At 47.2% G+C, this 19,253-nt stretch overlaps 1 protein-coding gene across 4 annotated transcripts in view; it reads right to left on the bottom strand.

Annotated features, from left to right (window-relative positions):
- MAPRE2 (microtubule associated protein RP/EB family member 2) overlaps window positions 1-19,253 on the bottom strand; it is a 159,340-nt gene that overhangs the window by 5,577 nt on the left and 134,510 nt on the right. For all 4 annotated transcript variants that reach the window (XM_060028893.1, XM_060028892.1, XM_060028891.1 and 1 more), the window contains 2 exons: window positions 7,705-7,844; window positions 2,740-2,898 (listed from right to left, as the gene is read on the bottom strand). In XM_060028893.1, the coding sequence (XP_059884876.1) occupies window positions 2,740-2,898; window positions 7,705-7,844 (299 nt within the window). The remainder of the gene's footprint in view (window positions 1-2,739; window positions 2,899-7,704; window positions 7,845-19,253) is intronic.

Here is a 19,253-nt window from a genome sequence, read left to right as displayed (position 1 = left end):
TGAAGGGAATTATTTGGAGAAAATCCAGGTAGGAATTTGACTGCTCGCTTCTTCACATACAGAACACGTGCAACTCAATACTGTCAATTAGACAAAGTCTGTCCTGCAGTTTCCCCCAAGAGGTACCGCCTTTACTTTTTCCCTTCCCCATGGCACCCAATATACTGAGAGGCAGGGAACACAGTCCTTAAGATTCTGGGCTCTGAGTTAGAGAAACCTGGGTAGTGACGGAGCTTATTAAAGATGGGTCATTGGGCTTCCCTGGTGGTGCAGTGGTTAAGAGTCCGCCTGCCAATGCAGGGGACACGGGTTCGTGACCCAGTCTGGGAAGATCCCACATGCCATGGAGCAGCTGGGCCCGTGAGCTATGGCCGCTGAGCCTGCGTGTCCGCAGTCTGTGCTCCGCAACGGGAGAGGCCACAACAGTGAGAGGCCCGCGTACCGCAAAAAAAAAAAAAAAAAAAAAAAGGGTCATTGAGCAAGTAATTTTTATCTGTAAAGCAGAGATAAGTAATAGTACACCACATAAGGATGTGGTGAGAAATATATATATAGAACATAAACGTAATATCTAGCACATGCTAAATGCTCAAGGTTAGCTATTACTACTATCATGTTCCCCATTTAAAAGGTGGCTCAGGCTTGGAGAAGGGAGGGCACGAACTCAGGACTCGAGTTCAAATGCAAATTACGCTGCTTATTCACTCGGGAACGTTATTTAACCTCTCGGCTGCCTTAGTTTCTCTCATCTATAAATGGGCTAACACACATATCTACCTAATAGGATTCTCCAGACAATTAAAGGAGCTGATACATGTAAAGCCCTTGGCCTTCCCCCTCATCTCCCATCCCAAGAGTTCGAGGAAAGGACCTGCTAAACCCATTAGTCTTAATGATTGATGATACTCTGAAGTATTACTTCTTTGAGGGGTGTGTGAGTTAACTGCCCATACACTGCAAGAATGGCTCTCTGAATCCAGGCCGCGGTAAGCTGGTGCTGGTGTGTGTGCTGGGGGTGTTGGAGATATAAATGGTCTAACAGAAGCTGAGTGTAGTCATCCAGGAAGACACTCCTGAACTCTCAGGAGGCAAGAGCTCTTGCCGAAGGCCAGCCCCACCTGCCATTAGCTAGGAATTCAGTGGCCCTGCCAACCTTTAATTTGGAGTTCACCTAACGGCGCTACCTCACGACGACTCCTCCTTTGGGACAAGATCTGGCTCGAGGTTAGCACCAGAAGGCTAGAGGTTAGCATCAGCAGGGAGATTCCATCCTGCAAGCCGCCTTGCTCCCGCGAGCGGGCACCGTCCCAGATGGGCAGCAGCACGGTTCACTCGGGCTCACGGGGCTGCTGCACAGAACTCATCGAATTCAGCCTCAAACAAGCTTGTGAAGAGAATAACCGTAACTCGTCTAGCGCTTGACAGAGGACAAAGCACTCTCTACATACAGAACATCATAAAAATGCCACTTTGGGTGGTGCAGATACACACACTACAAACCAACCTTTGGCTTCTTCCGTCAGATCTGAAAATACTGAGAATATTTTGTAAAGCCGTCGCTATCTCTGGGACCTGGGCAGGTGGGTCCCCAGAGCTTCAAGATCTATAGTGTGAGCTAACCGAGAAAGAGGTTTAAGAATATATACACATCTGGGGGAAACCAAAAAAGTGCTGGAGAGTCCCCAAACTCCAGTTTCTTACAGTTTAGGAAAATTTCAGAGCTAGGATTTTAATCTTACACGGAGTAAACAACTGCCTGGTATTCGGCTGAAATAAGATAAAAGTAAACTTGCTGGTGGCTTCCTATGTTCTGTGGAAATACCAACACACGTGCAACTCGACCACAGAGCCCTCAGGGCACCTGCAGGCCTCCTAATCACACCTACCCAAACATTTCCTCAGCCCCAACCTGGCAGCAGGACGCCTGCAACCCTGGCCTGTGCTCTCCTGCCTTTCACCGCGCCGCCCTCATGAAAGTGAAGCCCCACGGGGCTCCCACTGCGGCTGCCAGGGCCTCTCCCTGCCTGTCTGGGCGGACTTGGGGTGACCTGCCTTGGGCCCTGCCGTGTATCCTGCCCCTTCCCCTCCTCGCTTCCTGAGACTCATGTTCCTCCGCTGCTCCTCACGTCGGCTTTCCATGCGCGGACGGAGCCACATCCTGGGTCCCCCCCTCGGCACATCCACTCGTGGGGAGCAACCCTGGTGGGCAGGGCCTCCACAGAGGAGGCCTTCCAGAAGTATTTTTCCACAAAGGGCTGTCACACAATGCTGCTCTGTACTGGCAAAGTGTAACCAAGACAACCAGCTATGAAGGAAAAAACAGTTGTGGGACTTCTGGGGATGGGAAAAGCATCTAGATTAATTTTTCCTTTAACCACATTCTGATCTGTGTGAAGAATCTTTGCACACATTCTTACTGCTCATTTGCTCAGAGAGCTGAAAACCACTTGAGATTTGGCTGTGTAAGCCTGTTTTTCTCAATCGAAGCCCCCCGGTCCCCTGCCCCCAACAACTGGCAACCATCCGCGCATCTCTTCCCAGACTGATGAATGCAGGTCCCATAAGCATGGGTCAATGGATCACGACGATCGTGCTTATTCCTCTGGGAACATCACATGCACTGGCTGAGCTGCAAGCCTCACTGAGGTCCCAGGGCAGTATCTGAAGGCTCGGCGCCACTGCACTCTGACCAAGAGCATCACTCTGGGACACAAGCCTCAGGGCTCTGCTCACACTCACGTGTTCTTCCGAAGCGTAGAGGACTTCCATGAGTCGCTGCACGAGGTCATCGTTTTCCTGCCCGTGTTCCTGGCAGAGGAGCTCAATCTCTCTCAACTTTCCGAAGTAGAAATCCCTCTCCTTTTCCACGCCTTCAAGGGCAAGTTTTAACGAATGTACCTGTGAGAGAGGGAAGGTGGAAAAGAAAACCCTCAAACGACAGCATAAGAAATAAATGACCAACTGTGCTTGCGTATAAAGATGCGAAACATGAAAAGACAGATGTGCAAAAATAACCAACGTGCAGGTCCGGGGAGAGACGAGGGGCTGCTGTTGGAGCTTGAGCCTGGGCCCGAATGCCCAGCTTCAACAGCACACTTGTCACTCCTGTCAACCGACCGTTTATACCCAGAGGCCCGGGGATCCTTCTGCCCGAGACAGTTCCACCCGGGCTCCGAGTCAGCCTTCCTCTCCTGGTAACTAACCTGGGCTGGGGCACATCTTTCCCCCAACTTGTTCATCCTCTACAGGGAGGGGAGAGGCGAGAGCGGGAGGAGGGAGGGGAGGGGAGGGAGAGGCTGGCACTGTGGTCCCTTCAGACACGCTTTGCGGAACCTCCTTTCTTCACGTCACTTGAGAGCTGCCCTCAACTTTGGAGCCCTTCATACATGTTCCTGAACCAAACTAGACAAATGCTCCTACTGAGGGACTGGGGCGTGGCTGCACAAGGAAAACTGGGTGAGACTAAAAGCAGGCTGAGTGGATCTGCTTAATTCCTCTAGTTCTGGCTTCGAGCTCATCACGTGAAAGGCGGGAAGATGTGGAAGCTCCAGTCCCTCAGCGGAACAGCCCTCATTCCCTTTTTTCTCCCTTGATGCGGGTTCAAGGGCCTTGCAGCTTCTTACGGTGGTTACGGAGATGGCGCGGGTGAAGGGAAGAGGGCAAGGGTTGAGGCTGGCAGAGCCGTCACCTGGGCTGAAGAAACACCACAGGCAGTGTAGACAGATCTGGTCTCAAATTCCAGGCTGCAGGCCGAGCAGCTCCACACAGGCCCAAACCATCACCCCCTTCCTGCTCTCGGAGAATCCCTCAAGTTTTCTGAACCCTTTGATCATTTATATTTATGCAGAGAATATCTTTAGGAGGTGAATTAGGTCTTTCATGGTTCTCCTCAGGAGAAATCTCTCTTTCAGTATATGAAAAATCACCCTTCACAGATTTCCAAAGATTACACTTGGAGTGGAAAATCTCTCTGTTTCTAGTAACTCCGGGCCTTGGTACATGCTATTTATCTGTCTGGAGTTATTGACTCATTCAAACAGATACTCAGCACATGCAGTGGCCATCTCCTTGTGCACCTGGCAAACTTGTGTCCATCCAGTAAGACTCAAGGATATGGTTTTTCCTCAGAGTTAACCTCACTGATGCCCTCATGTAGCTGGTTACAAAGCAAAGGAGGATCAGTCGCTAACTTTTTTTTTTTTTTTTTTTTTTTTGGCCACGCCTTGCGGCTTGCAGGATCTTAGTTCCCTGACGAGGCACTGAACCTATGCCCCACTGCAGTGGAAGCACGGAGTCTTTAACCAGTGGACTGCCAGGGAATTCCCTCAGTCACTAACTTTCAACTCTTATTTCTGATAATACTATGGCTTGGACATTTGTAAAAACTGAAGGCAACCCAGTTGGCTGAATTCTAGAGGAAAGAAAACTGTTTCTTCTAGAACCTCCCCCCCACCCCGCCCAGACTCGACCACAGACCCATCTCAAGTCTGCACTGGTGCCACCAGCGGGTCTGTGGTAGTTTAGGTGTCTGCTGTCTGCCAGCTCCCCTTCCCTGTGTCGGGCAAGAAGGGTCTCTGGATGCCTCTGACCCACGGAAACCAGCCTTGTCAGCCTCTCAAGTGCTGTGGTCTGTACGGTGAACCAAGAGCTGAGGCTTTGTAGAAACACCCAGCCCAGGTTGGCCTGTGCTGCTATTCCAGATGCATGAGGTTAACAGATGCACAGCTATAAACTTTCCCTGGTAAAAACCAACAGGAGCTAAACTACTTGATGAAAGATCCGTTGGCAAATGGGATGCCATTTTCACAGTCCCACTCCGATGCCTCCTTGCTCCCGCACGTGTCAGAGCAGGAGCCTAAGCAGTGGAGGGGATGCTGGGGATGGACCCTTGAGAAAAGTCAAGGGGAAGTTCTCTTCTCCCAATTCTCTACCACTCAGGTGTCCACACACTGCAGATCCGCCCAGCCTTCCAGTCCGAGCCACGGACAGTGTCTGTGCGGGCTAACCAGGCCCCACTCTTCAGCCCCCGTGGTCCCCGAGCACAAGCAGGGACCCCATCCCACCACCTGTTTGCTCACCTACTCTCCAGAAACAACCCCTGATTATTTTAGTCATGTCTTCTCCTCCCCTGTCTTTTGGTTCATTTCTATCATTGAAATTCTCTAACACAGTGGTGCTTTCATAGCATGTCATGGGAGACTGCCCAAATCAAGGCATGAGGCCAAGTGAATGAGAATTCTTAAAGTTTACGGCACTGGTCACTTTGTCTATTACCACTGTAATTCAGTCTTTGGTCCGGGCATTTTTACTTGGCCCTTCCTCGTCTTCGTGTCCTCAATTCCAACACAGTGATGACTGTGTGTGGCTCCCCACCAGTTTTGGGGAGCACCCTGTAGGCTTCGGGGACAGAAAATGGAGGGAGCATTAACATAGCCTTGGAAATACAGCTGAAGGAGGCGCTCAGTAAACAGCTGGTGAATGAAGGCTTACAATGTAGGATGGGTCCGACCTTCCCTCTGGGGGACAGATGGAGGTACGGGGACACTCTCCTCCACGTGAATGCATGGGGGGACAGCCCGGGAGTGAGGCCTTTGGAAGTAATGAAGGAATTACAAGCAGGAGGAGGAAGGCCACTGGCATGTGCTTCTCCGTGTCTTCTCTAGAGTGGCATTTTGGATGGGACAGCAGTTTAGCTGAAGCATCGTAGAGGGCGGGGGCCCTTGGGGCTGTGTGTGTGATTGGAGAGCTACTGGGAGCCCAGAGCCAGCCCCAAGGACAGGAAGTGGGGCTGGTTGGCGAAGGCCGTAAGCGAGAGAGGGGCAGGCAGGATCTCGAGGTTCCAATGTGTTTCTACTTTGGGTTGGTGGTTTGGGAAACTGGGTGTGGTAGGGGTAGATGAAAAAACATTTGATAATAAAGATATCAAAAGAATTTGAGTCCTACGGAGAAAAGGGTTATAAATCTAAAGTATTACAGACCCACACCCGACTCTCTTCAGGTCTACTTGCTTAGAGCCTCAGGCATGTGGCCCAAGGCTAATTAGGGCTGTCCTAACTGCCTTTTTTTTAAAAAAAATTTTATTTATTTTTGGCCGCGTTGGGTCTTTGTTGCTGCTTGCGGGCTTTCTCTAGTTGCGGTGAGTGGGGGCTACTCTTCATTGCGGTGAGCGGCCTTCTCATTGTGGTGGCTTCTCTTGTTGCAGAGCATGGGCTCTAGGCACGCGGGCTTCAGTAGTTGCGGCTCACGGGCTCAGCAGCTGTGGCTCGCGGGCTCTAGAGCTCAGTCTCAGTACTAACTGCCTTTCATTCTAGAAGAACTCATTGCTGGAAATTGTATAAGGGCTCAAACTGAGAATAAGCAGGTAATTAGAACATTCCACAGTTTCTAAATCAAAGTCCTACGCAGCGATGACTTAAGGTTTTACCTTTTTCATTAAAGTGTTCAGAATTGTAAAGAAACACCCTAGTTAAGCAACTGCTTGCTTTTTAACTAGATTCTTGTTTGCAAATATACAACTATCTCAAAAACTGTTTCCAGACTCTTGCTGGCTCATCAAGAATCAGGTTAATCACCGGGATCTGCCCATGCCCAGTGAGTAGCTGGGAACAGCCTGGGCACCTGGGATAATGGCTCTTCTCCCAGGGGTGGGAGTGGCCAGGAGAAAAGACTCTCCTCCTGGGCTTCCCTGGTGGCGCAGTGGTTGAGAGTCCGCCTGCTGATGCAGGGGACACGGGTTCGTGCCCCCGGTCTGGGAAGATCCCACATGCCGCGGAGCAGCTAGGCCCGTGAGCCATGGCCGCTGAGCCTGTGCGTCCGGAGCCTGTGCTCCGCAACGGGAGAGGCCACAACAGTGAGAGGCCCGCGTACAGCAAAAAGACTCTCCTAACTCAGGGCAAGGGTGGGTGGTTTCTGCACTGGGCCCTATGCTACCAATTGTTTTATTACTTTTAAACTATGTATACTCTTGGGCAAAATTAGCTATTGTTAGTTAGAAAGCGCACCTAAGCTTTTATATTGAAAATTTCGAAGGCAGTAGACCTAGATTTACTGCAATCCTAGGGATATTAGATAAAAAGGCAAGTTCTATTTAACTGTGGCCTTTCTGATGCCCTATTCCTGGGTTCAGTGCTCCTGTGTGCTTTCACTCTTGCGGGAAGTGTTCGGCCATTTGGCTTTTGCTTGTGTAATACACAATGGTGTGTGGCTGCTATCTGTAAATTCTATGAGGGAAGAGAAGCTCTCTATCTTGCTGCCATTATATTATCAGCATCAAGTATAGTGTCTGTCACATCGAACAGGCTTAACAGATAGCTGCTGAAAGAAAGGAAGGAAGGAGGGAGACTAACCCCTGATGCCTTTAACACAATCTAGACTGGCTAGAAGTGGCCATGGTCTAGCCTGGAGCTCCTAACAGGCACTGAGGTGTACGGGAGGGCGAGGCTGGCCTGCATACCTGCATTTACCTAAAGCCGAGGCATCTGTCCCTCTGTCTCAATGTATAGCTTTGAGATTTGTGACTTAACATCTTTTATTCACAATGGGCCACTGATTATCTGCCCCAATAGTTCCTTTCATTCTTACTTGCTTGAAGCCACTGATTCCCGCCGCTTCCCTCCCCCTATCCCAAGCCCATAGGAGTTTGCTCATCTCACCCCCTGACACCTGTCACTGCTCCCAGAGACAGAGCTGGGGATGCCAAGTTACCTGTTCATTAAGCTGTATGACCTGTGTTTCTAAATCTCTATCAGATCTGGATGCTGAGCTGCTGGACGAAGCCCTTTTGGCTGATGAGGGACGAGAAGGTGTGGATCCTGGTTTAGATGCTGGACTTGATTTAGCCGCACCTGAAAGGACCCAGAATAAATTATGAATATTGGCAACATCAGAAATGCTTTTTAGGTATGTAGCAAAAGTGTGATATAAAAGGAATTTACTCAGACACAGAAGAGACACTGCCAGTGATCTCTTGCCAGCACAGAAGAAGCACAGATACGCTTAGAAAGAGTGTACTCGATAAAACGACAGAATCATCCTGGGCAACTTACTTAACCTTTCTGAGCACTGGTTGTTTTTCTCAAGTGACATGAGATTAATGCAGTTGTCCCTTCTCCCTCCAGAGAGATGAGAACAGATACAAAGGGATTTTAAGTTTGTTTGTTTTTTTTAAAGAGGAAAGGTTCTTTGATAAGCTCAGAGCATCACCATAATTGAATTTCTAAGACAGACCTTATAAGAGAGTAACACTTTAGGAGAAATATCAATGCACGTCTATTTTTTCCTCTTTTAATGTATTTCCTAGTTTTAGCCATTAAAAGAGTCTAGGAGCCATGATATCTCTGTAGCAACAGGCACTCCTGGTGCCCAAGTCCTGGTTTCTAAATGTTATTCTGCAATAAAAGGGCTTCTTGAGATATGATATGGCTGATTCCAGGGCTGGGGCAGGGAAAGGACAAGGTGGGCCTGGGACATCTCATGTCAAATAGCAAGGATGTGCTCAAGGATTAATGAATGTCAGGGGCCAGCCCAAAGGGGCTCCCAACTGGCCAGACTTGGACCATTTGCATACCAAAAAGAGTGGTGGCTGTAATGTATTACAATGCACTGAATAAATAAAAATCTAGTCCATAATGAGGGTAGGGGAGAGGGAGAATCCAAATATCTCCACAGAACACTGACAGCCAGTAAATGCTAAAGAAATGCTGGAAAAATCACAGTTTTGCAATACACATAACTGATTCAGGAAAGTTTCATCAACTGACTCTAAAACACTGAGAAGTGTCTGGAGGATGGGATGTTTACACGTGTCAAGGTGTTACCCTATAAGTTGCTTATAAAGGGTGAAAGATATGCCTTTACAACAGGGAAGCCTGAGGATTGGGACCTTAACCAAGTTATTCAGTAGCATCACTAATAATGATAGAAATTGGCAAAAAATAGGACCATTGATGTCAGGTAAGAACTCATCTACCTGAAGCTCAGCTCATGACAGGCTCTCACTATCTAGAACTTGACAGACACAGGAAATGGCCTCTGCAGCCAAAACAGATGGCACAAGATATATGCAGTGAAGTTTATACACTCCATGGGTTTAGAAATTCAGGGTCATTACTGGGGCCCAGCCACTCCCTCTTACTCAGAACAGCTCAGTCCGGTGTAGGTGCTCCCGCTGGCCCAATTCTCCACCACAGTCCCCCCCACTCTGCTCCTCTGGTTCTTGGAGGGCAAGGAACTCATCATACTCAGCTTTGCAACCTCAGTGCTTAGCACAGTACTTGGCGGAACACATATTTGATGAAGGAACAAATGTTTAAATACACGAACAAGTAAATAAAACCTGGTTGTATGGTTTCCAATTTTACAGTTTATTGGTACTAAGAGATTAGAAAAAGGCAGGCACCCTGGCAGCAGTTACAAGTTTCAACCAATCTCCTAATTACAAAGTAGCAAGCAGGAAGACTATAAAATTCCTATCTGTATGTCTTCAGAGTCGTGAGAGATGCAGAGTCATACACACCCTCAAGAAGCACTGACAGTAACATACCGTTTAAAATACATGCCTGTTATAAAGAAAGAAAGAATTCCTCTAAAAATACAGGGAAATGCCTAATATATGTAAAACTGAGGATGCTTAAGTTAGGAATGACTTAAAAAGTTTGAGTATTCAAACCTTCAGTGACCTGGAAACCTCAGGTCATGAAACCTTGTGCAGCGGAACTTCCCAAGTTGTCCAGAGAGCGGATGCTTTGCTTTGCTCAACAGCTGTGAGGAGGCTTCATCTCTGGAAAAGCCCAGAAAACACACTCCTGGACATAGCTTCCGTGTCCCATTGGCCAGCTTCTCTAACTCCACGCTAAGCCAACAGGGTAAAGGACACAGCGTGGAAAACAGCAGGAGAGGCAGGGCGAGGACGTGCTGACCTGACAAACAGCCTTCTCCAAGGGTGGCCACCAGCCAGCCTCGCTGGGGAAGCAGCTTTTGAAAAATCAAGTTACTTCAGACCTTTTCATGAGCACTCTGTCGTATTTTAATATAAAAATAGTCTAACAGAAAGTGGCTCAAAGACTGTCTATGACCAACCCCTCTTATTTACTAAATACGTATTTATTAAGTGCCTACCATGAGCCCTGTACTGGAAGTCCCTGCTCTACAGGAGCTCATGACCTGGTGGGAGTGGGTCATTTAAGAATGCCCACAGACAGAAAGACAAATACTCTATGTTATCACTTACATGTGGAATCTAAAAAATAAAGCAAATGAATGTATATTTAAAAAAAAAAAAAAAAAAAAAAAGCCCAGGCATGGCCACACTCAACATTCTCAGGAAAAAGGCAATGTTCTAGACATGACCACGGATTGGGATCGGGCTGTGTTCCCTCTGCCTGAAATTCTTCCTCCCCTCCTTTGAGTGACTATGTCTAACAGCCTTCAGGTCTCAGCTTAAATGTGGTGGCTCACACACCCTTCACACAGCACCCATCAACGGTAATGGTACAGTGATTTATTTAATGCCTACTTCTCCCATTAGACTTAATCTCCACGAGGTAGGAGTTGAGTCTGTTTTGTTTACTATTTTATGTTCCCAAGGCCAAGTACAATGCCTGACCCAGAGGAGACACTCAATAATAAGTTTTTATGACTCATGAAAGAACGCCTAGGACAGGCATCTATCCAGGGTAAAGATCCCAGGGGAAGCTCGAGGAGCTGATGCCAACCTCAAAGTCACTGACAGCAGGAGCCAGCAACACCTGAAGGAAACGAAACAAAACCCACCAGCCTCCCAGAAAGAGATCTCTTACTTGGTTTCAAGTTCACCTTCCATTATTACTTAGGCCCTGTATAGATGGAGTCAAGACAGTAGTTCATGTGGGTAAATTTAAATTCAGTCAGTAAACAGTTAACTCTGAGTAGGGAGGAGCAAGATGGTTTGTGCTGGGCTGTCCTATCCAAGCCTCTGCCATGCTTCCGTCCATGCCTCTTCTGAAGAGAACAGCTCTGGGGAAGGGGCTTCCCTAGACAGCAAGTGACCCACCCACCCAGCCTGGGCAAGCCTCCCCAAGCAGGTCAGCAGCTATGACGCGGCTGGTTGCAGGAGCTGAGCGAGGTCCACCAGACACACTCATGTTCTTATACTCTGCCTCACCCAGTCTCATGTAAATTTTCAAAGAAAAGCGTGGAAGGAATAGAAGCTGATTGCTTGTAAAACAAGGTTATCACTGATTATATTATCAGGACATCATCAAATGCAGCTTAGAAAAACCTGAAACGTTTGATATGAAGTTAAAGTAGAAGAGGTCATGGCAAGCCAAAGCCCCGTGTAAGACCAAGTTATCAGGGAAAGAAAGCCTAAAAATACGCAGAGGAAGCTGGCTGGGAGGGAAATGGGGTCACGGGAGATGCCGGGTGGCTCACGGCAGAGAGGCCAGAGCTGCTGCAGTTACTGACGCTGTCCCAGTTCCAGCTTTTTCCTGAAGAAACACATCCCTTGCTACTGACAGAGTCCAACTTTACTGTGGTTCACAGGGTCTCGGCATTAAAGTGGCATCTGTGTTTCACGGATCCTGTAAAGGTCAGCTGGGGTGCAGAGCCCCAGGTCCTTCAAACTGGCACACGTGCATGCAGGCTGTGGGTCTCTGAGACGAGAAAGATGAAAGCAGTGAGAGTCAGACCTGGCATCCCCCTGCTGCAGGGCAGGGAGGGGACAGTGGAGAAGAGGGGGTCTGGTCCACGCTCTACCCCCTATGCTCCCTACACGGGGGACAGACGAAAAGCTTCTGCCCCCAGAATATGGACAAAGAAGGGAAAACAAATTTGAAAAATTTAATAGCTCAATTAAGTAATTAGAATTTGAAATTTAAAATGAGAGGGGTTTTGAAATTCTGATTGTTTGGAAAGAAACTGATAATCGAGGGAAATGCATGTCTGATGAATGAGAATACAAGAGGTCAGCACCAAGTTAACTGTACATTTCTACCTTCTAACGAATAAACGCAAAGAAATGAAAGACCAGGAAAGACAGAGGGAGATCTTAGTATCTTCAGAGGTTAAAAGTTTTTAAAAACCACACAAAGCTCATTTTCAAAAGAATGTAAACTGAGCTCTTTGAATCCTCACAGGCTGCAATTTGATATGAACGTAATTGACCACTCACGGCTATCACGTGATTAAGGCTAAAATACTAAAATGTATAAAGATGAAAATGCAACCTTTTCTTCATTGTGTTGAATGATTTCATGGTTTAACTTATTAGAATAAATAATGATAGACAATATCCTATATTATATCATGCTCATTAGTCAGTTAAAAACTAGGTTTTTGTTTATTTGTTTTACAAGCCTTGCTACCTTCTTTCAAAACACCATACCCTAAGGAGTACCCAGCTTCTGGGGTGACAGATATTCTTTTTTCACTTACCCAGGCTGCTATAATAAGGATGTTATCAGAAAACTGTACAATGTCAGTAAATTTAACACTGATATAATACTTTTATGTAAATTAACATTCATATTCCATTTTTGTGAAGTGACCCAATAATGTCCTCTATAGTGTCTAATCCTGGTTTTAGACACTGAGGATCTCAAAAGCTGCCTTCATGCTTCCCTAAATGCCTCCAAGTCCACTGGTGATTTCACTACTGGGCCTTCCCATGCCTCTCTGCTCAACGAGGCTTACACGAAAAACATTTTACACAATAGCTTTTAAAGGGAGTACAGCTACTTTGGCAATAATAATAATAATACAGATAATAGATTTTTTTTTCCTGCAGCTATCAAACGTTTCAATTTTTTTGTCGAGCTGCATTTAATGATGTCCTGAAAATATAATTAGTGGTAGTCCTGTTTTACAAGAATCATTTTTCCTCAAGCTTTTCTCTCTCTCCACTAATTTCCCCTTTCAAAATAAAAAAGGAGTTTCAGAAGCAGCGGAAAGTAGACATAAATTCCTTGCAAGTCCCTATAATTCTCTGACTTTACCCATTGGATATGGACATGATTTACAATGCTAGTCTTTGAGCAGTTGTCTTAATTAATGCCTTCAGGAGTCGGGGTATAAATATGATGCTAAAACATTTTAAACCATAGTTGTAAAATACAAAGAGTGGCCTGATTCACTGCCTTAGTGAAGCCAGAGCACTGCTGTGTCTAATGTCAATAATTAGTAGCTTGCTTAATGTTTATGGAAAATGTGCCAACATTTTGGGCCTATGAGGCCCAATGAGTTCATAACGATGAAGCAAATAAAAGCACTTTATCCTTTTTTATACTTGGCTTTATCCTTCGCAGCCAGGGCTCTGATGGAATTTAGAAATTCTTCTCACATAATCTGCCGTATTCTTTCTGCCAAAATCATAAACAGAGGAGCTAAAAATATGACATTAATACTGTTGACAAGAACCACAGAGACATTAAGAACACACACACACTCAGGAAGCAACCACGCTTCTGGTCGTCCCCAGCTTCTTCCCTACTTTGAGAGCATCCCCCCAGCCCCCCGCCACGGAATTAAAAAGCCCATGGCGGGGAGTGGGAGGGATGAAATGGGTGAAGGGGATCAAAAGGTAAAGCTTCCAGTTATAAAATAAATAAGTCCTGGGATGTAATGTACAGCATGGCATTACACAGTTACAGTAATAATATAGTTAGTAATACTGTATTGCATATTTGAAAGTTGCTAAGAGAATAGAGCTTAAAAGTTCTCATCACAAGAGGAAAATAACTTGTAACTCTGTGTAGTGATGGTTGTTAACTAGATTTGTTGTGATGATCATTTTGTAATATATATAAACATTGAATCATTGTACACCTGAAACTAATAATTTTTTTGTTTTTTTAAATTTATTTTTTATACAGCAGGTTCTTATTAGTTATCTACTTTATACATATTAGTGTATATATGTCAATCCCAATCTCCCAATTCATCCCACCACCACCCCCTACCCTTGGTGTCCATACGTTTGTTCCCCCCTTGGTGTCCATACGTTTGTTCTCTACATCTGTGTCTCTATTTCTGCCTTGCAAACTGTGAAACTAATATAAGGTTATATGTCAATTATATATCAATAAAAACAAACCTAAAGCCCACAGAACTGAAACATGACAGAAGATACCTCGTACCTACACTGATTAATCATTTGTGGATGGACCTGACATCATTTCCTTATCCCCTTTAACTTGGCAAACAGGGTTTATTGTTTAACTGAGATATGAACCAGGTTAAAATAAATAAGTAAATAAGGCCACTGCTGGGGGAGAGGGTATGGGGTTGGACTGATGGAAAGAGACAATTCCCACAGGAAGAGGGTTTCCTAAGTGACTAAACTGACACCAGAGCTGTCACATGGCGGAATGACTAACAGCTCCCACACAACCCTGACCATCACAAATTCAAGATCTCACACTTTCCTTCGAAAATGCCTCCATACCTTCACTTTGTAGGTTCTGTAGTCTGCTCTGCCCTGAGAGCAAAAAAAAAAAAAAAAAAAAAACAAGAAAAACCCCACCTCAGGGCTTCCCTGGTGGCGCAGTTGAGAGTCCGCCTGCTGATGCAGGGGATGCGGGTTCGTGCCCCGGCCCGGGAAGATCCCACATGCCGCAGAGCGGCTGGGCCTGTGAGCCATGGCCGCTGAGCCTGCGCGTCCGGAGCCTGTGCTCCGCAACGGGAGAGGCCACAACAGTGAGAGGCCCGCGTACCGCAAAAAAACCCAAAAAAAACAAAACCCACCTCAGAGGCCAGTGTTGTGTCCAAATGGAACTTTAACAGGGGTTCTGGGATGCCCTGATTCATGAGGTCTTTAAGAGGGTGGCTCTTTTACTCTCAAATTAGTAGTTCAGAGCCCTTATGGCTTCTGTCCCACCAGAGCAGCCACTGGCAAAACTGGGCTCTTCCTTTTCGCCACTTTGGTGTCAGCTTATAAAAGTGGGCAGCTCCACTTCTGAGCAGCTTGGGGAGGGGCTCCACACAGCCGAGACTGAACCACATCAGTCCTGTGGGAATGAAGACCTGGTATGAACTGAGTGTCCTTCGTCTTCCCCGAGGGAGGCAGTGGTTAAGAGCGGGGGCGCCCTGCAGCCTGCAGCCTTCGTAGTAATCCTGGCTCTGCTGCTTGCTTGGTGGCGTGACTTTTGCTGCCACCCGGATTTCTTTATGTTCTACAGAGTCAGTAGCAGTGCCTCCTTCCCAGAGCTGGGAATAGCACCTGAGTTAATACACGGGAAGTTCCTACACAAGAGCCTGGCACACAGTAAGTGTACCCGATCATTACTACTCAGCAAACGAGGCCTGATTCAACTAATGACGAGAAAGCACACGGGTTTCCCATTTCTAGACACTAGCAAAATAAAAACTAAACTGCTGAAATAATAAGGAAATGAGACTCATTTTATTTAAAGAAAATCTTTATAAAGAAAATCTTTATAAAGAAAATCTTTATAAAAACTGGTTAACTCATAACCCACCAGTGGGCTCCCAGGCTTCGGTTCCCCCATTCCGCACTCTCTGTCTTGAGAACTGGTGGACTGTCACCCAAGTCTATGCGCGCCTTCTGAAATTTCCCCAATTCACTCATTCCTGCCGCAAGTATTTACTGCACCCCTACTGTGTACCTGGCAAGCTACAGGCACTTGGGATAGAACACTGAATGAAACACAAAAGACGCTGGGCCTTGTGGAATTTGCATTCTAACAGGGAAATTAGATAATAAACGATAACAATAATAAATTAATAAGTGACATAATAAACTAGAAAGTAAATGCCATGGAGAGAGGCACAGCAGGGCAGGGGTAAGGAGTGCTGGGTAGGGCTGGGTGAGTGGCGGTTTTAAACAGGAACTTCAGGGAAGGCCTGAGCACCCATCATGAGCCCCTCCAGTCTCAACCCCTCACTCAGAAGGGTCCACCCAGACCCTGAGTCCACCCAGAAGGACAGGGGTCAAAATGCCCAAGTCCCCTTGGTGACAGTCGTGCAGCAGCCCAGCAGGGATGCAAGGAGGCGAGATCCACACCGGGTGTGCGTGGGGCTCACCCCAGCTCACAGCCTCCCTTCTCACAGAAGACGACGTGTGTTGTAACAGCGCCATGGTTGCAACTTCCAGGATCCCTGCAGGGGACATGCCATTTACAGGAGTCACCTTGACTTCTTCAAGGCCTCGTTGGGAAAGTGAGATCTGAGCGAAGACCTGAGAGAGGTGCAGCTGGCCTTCCGGACGGCCAGGAGCAGAATATTCCAGGCAGAGGAAAGGCCCAGCGCCAGTGCCAAGGCGTGGCCTCGCCTGCTCGGGAGCAGGGGGAGCACGGGCGCCGCGGGAGGAGGGTGCAGGTCACCAAGGGCCTCACGGGCTACTGCTGGAGGCTGGCTTTCATTATGATGGAAAAGGGCAGCCATGGCAGGGTCCTGAGCAGAGTGACATGATCTGACTTGGGTTTTAGGAGGCCCCCTCTGCCAGCTGGGAGGCTACTGCAGTCATACCCCTGGGGACGAGCAGTGAGTGCTCAAGATGAGTTCCGGTTTTGGGAAAGCGTTTACAATGCTACAGTTTATAAAACCCTACGATATACCCTATAGAACAGGCACCAAATATCCAGGCATTTATCACAACTTAAGTTGTGCAACATCAACAGCAACTAAGAGACATTCTGGGATCAACAGCATCTGCTCTTGGTTCCAAGGGGACGGCTGAAGGAGGACGAGGCGGTGACAAGAGCTGTGAGTCAGCCGGTGTCCCTCCCAGCCTACTCCCAGCTCGGGGTCATCACACAGTGTGCTGACCGGCTCTGCCCTGCAAAAATATGCCAGGGAGCAACACCGACAGCCAGGGCCCAGAGCCCCAGTGCCGGAGGCTTCCCTGACCGGTGGCCACTGAGATGGGCGAGTGGGCCTGACTCAGCTGAGCATGTCCAGCCAGCGTGAGCATTCAAGAACTGAGCTACTTCTGCCCTGGTTACTGTCCCTGCTGGAGATGATGTGCTTATTTTTAGCCATCATGTGATTCTCCAATATTTTCCAGGCTCTGCTTGAGTCACTCTGGTTTTGGAGAATTTTTCAGAGGGAAAAAAAAAATGCAGGAAAGAACTCCTCATCTTAAAATTAGCTCAAATATTAAAAATTCTGATGTGTAAGAAGTTACACGAACATGGTATATATTTCTTTCGATAAGCTGACTTTTCACACCTCTCACACCCTGGTAGAGAATTAAGTGTGCTTTGAAACACATTAGGTGCCAAACAATTACTATCTTAGTTCAAATTCCTGTTTTTAAATTGTTCTCAGAGCAATTTTTCTCTAGAAACGGTGAGGTTCCCTCACCCCCGTGAAAACAAGATGCACCAGAATCCCAACAATAATTGAGGGGAACACTCCCTTGCCTGTTTGCTGCAGCAGTAAGGAAAGCTGGTGATTGAAAGAGTCCAACAAACTGAGACAGCCTGCTGAGAATAAAGACACACAGGCATCACCATGACAACAACATCACTGTGTCATGCATTCCTGGCATACATCAGTCATTTAAGCAAAAAGCTTACGAACGAAGACGGCCATTTCAGGGGAACACAACTATTCAGTTCCTTTATGATGTTCAGAGTCCTGCTGATTCCATTGGCAAGACCAAGTGTTTCAGGTTGTTTTGCTGATGGTGGGAAGTCTGCTGTGCTCCACTAACACTACCTTACCGGGACTCCCTTGCAAAGAGAGACAGTCTGAGGCCACAGAGCCGCTGGAGCTCGGGGAGGTGAGAATCAGAGCTGAGCCCCACTGGAATCATCCACTCTACTCTACTCCAGCTGGCTCCCGCTCCAGGCTTTCTGCTTCCCCCAACCATTGACCAAGCCAGAAACTGTGCATCATTTATCCTTGGCTTCCGCTGTCCTTCACCTCTCATATCCCATCACCATCAAGTTTTGTTGACTAAACCTGCTTAAAAGTCTCTATAACCCACATGGCCATGACCTTTATTCAGGCCACCTCCACTCCTACATGTTTGGCTGCAACAGCTTCTTAGCTGTTGTACTTAAAACCTTTCAGTGGGTTTCCCTGGTGGCACAGTGGTTGAGAGTCCGCCTGCCGATGCAGGGGATACGGGTTCCTGCCCCAGTCCAGGAAGATCCCACGTGCCGCGGAGCGGCTAGGCCTGTGAGCCATGGCCGCTGAGCCTGTGCGTCCGCAGCCTGTGCTCTGCAACGGGAGAGGCCACAACAGTGAGAGACCCGCGTACCGCAAAAAACAAAAACAAAAAACCTTTCAGTGACTCCCCAGAGTCCCCATGGTAAACTGTAAACTTCTGTGACTACAGAACTTAAGGTGACTGCGACATCTTCACTTCCTGCTATTCCCACCTTTGTGCAGTCCTCTCCCCTGGAATGTGGGTGGGACCTGTGGCTTGCTTCTAACCAACAGAATATGGGAAAGGGGATGGGATGTGACTCCCCTCATACGGAACCCAATTCAAAGGGAGTATAGGAAACTCTTCAGGTCAAAACTCTTTTCTATTCCTGCCCAACATACCAAGGGACAAAAAAAGGCACCAATGATAAAGAAAACTAGGCTCACTGGTGATCTGTGATGTTCTGCTCATGGAAACTGAAATAAATGGTAAGTTATGGCCTATCTGAGGTTTGACAAGTTTTATGGTGAGGCTGAGAAGCTAAATGCCAAGTTATTATATCTATGGAGAGAAAAGGAACGATCCATCACAGGAACACGTGCGGTTGAGTTGCAGAACTGGTTAATAGTTCAGCATGTAAAGGGAGCAGCTATATAAGAATGACCCAGTGTTGGTTATGAAAGGACCCGGCATTGTTTAAAAAAGGGCTAGGATGGCTTGCTTCCCAGGTGCAGCTGGGGCAACAATGGAGGCCCGTACCCTCTTCTGCAAAGTCCGCTGTGAGGGCACAGAGTATGACATGCTGAAATTCGGGCCAGTTTTGTCTGAAGCACTTACTCTTCACTTTGTAATCACCTAGACCATTAACTCAGAGAATTATCTGAATTGAAGGATTAAGAAATCAGAGATAAGTAATCCCACTAACCTAGGGCTCAGTTTTCTGGGCCTTATACACATTTCTACTTCGGGGCTGATAAGAGGCCTGGAACAAGTGGCTTAACGTTTCCTGCATTTACAAACATATATCAAATATAGTGACTCTCACCCAAGAGCCTATTGCAAGGATGACGGGAATGTTTTTGAACATTTAAAAATTATTGCTCTTGGGACTTCCCTGGTGGTGCAGTGGTTAAGAATCTGCCTGTCAATGCAGGGGACACAG

This window comes from Delphinus delphis, chromosome 13, assembly GCF_949987515.2.
Source record: "Delphinus delphis chromosome 13, mDelDel1.2, whole genome shotgun sequence".
Taxonomy (NCBI): Eukaryota; Metazoa; Chordata; class Mammalia; order Artiodactyla; family Delphinidae; genus Delphinus; species Delphinus delphis.
Note: the sequence above shows the minus strand (reverse complement) of the source record. Positions and strands in the feature narration are given on the sequence as shown.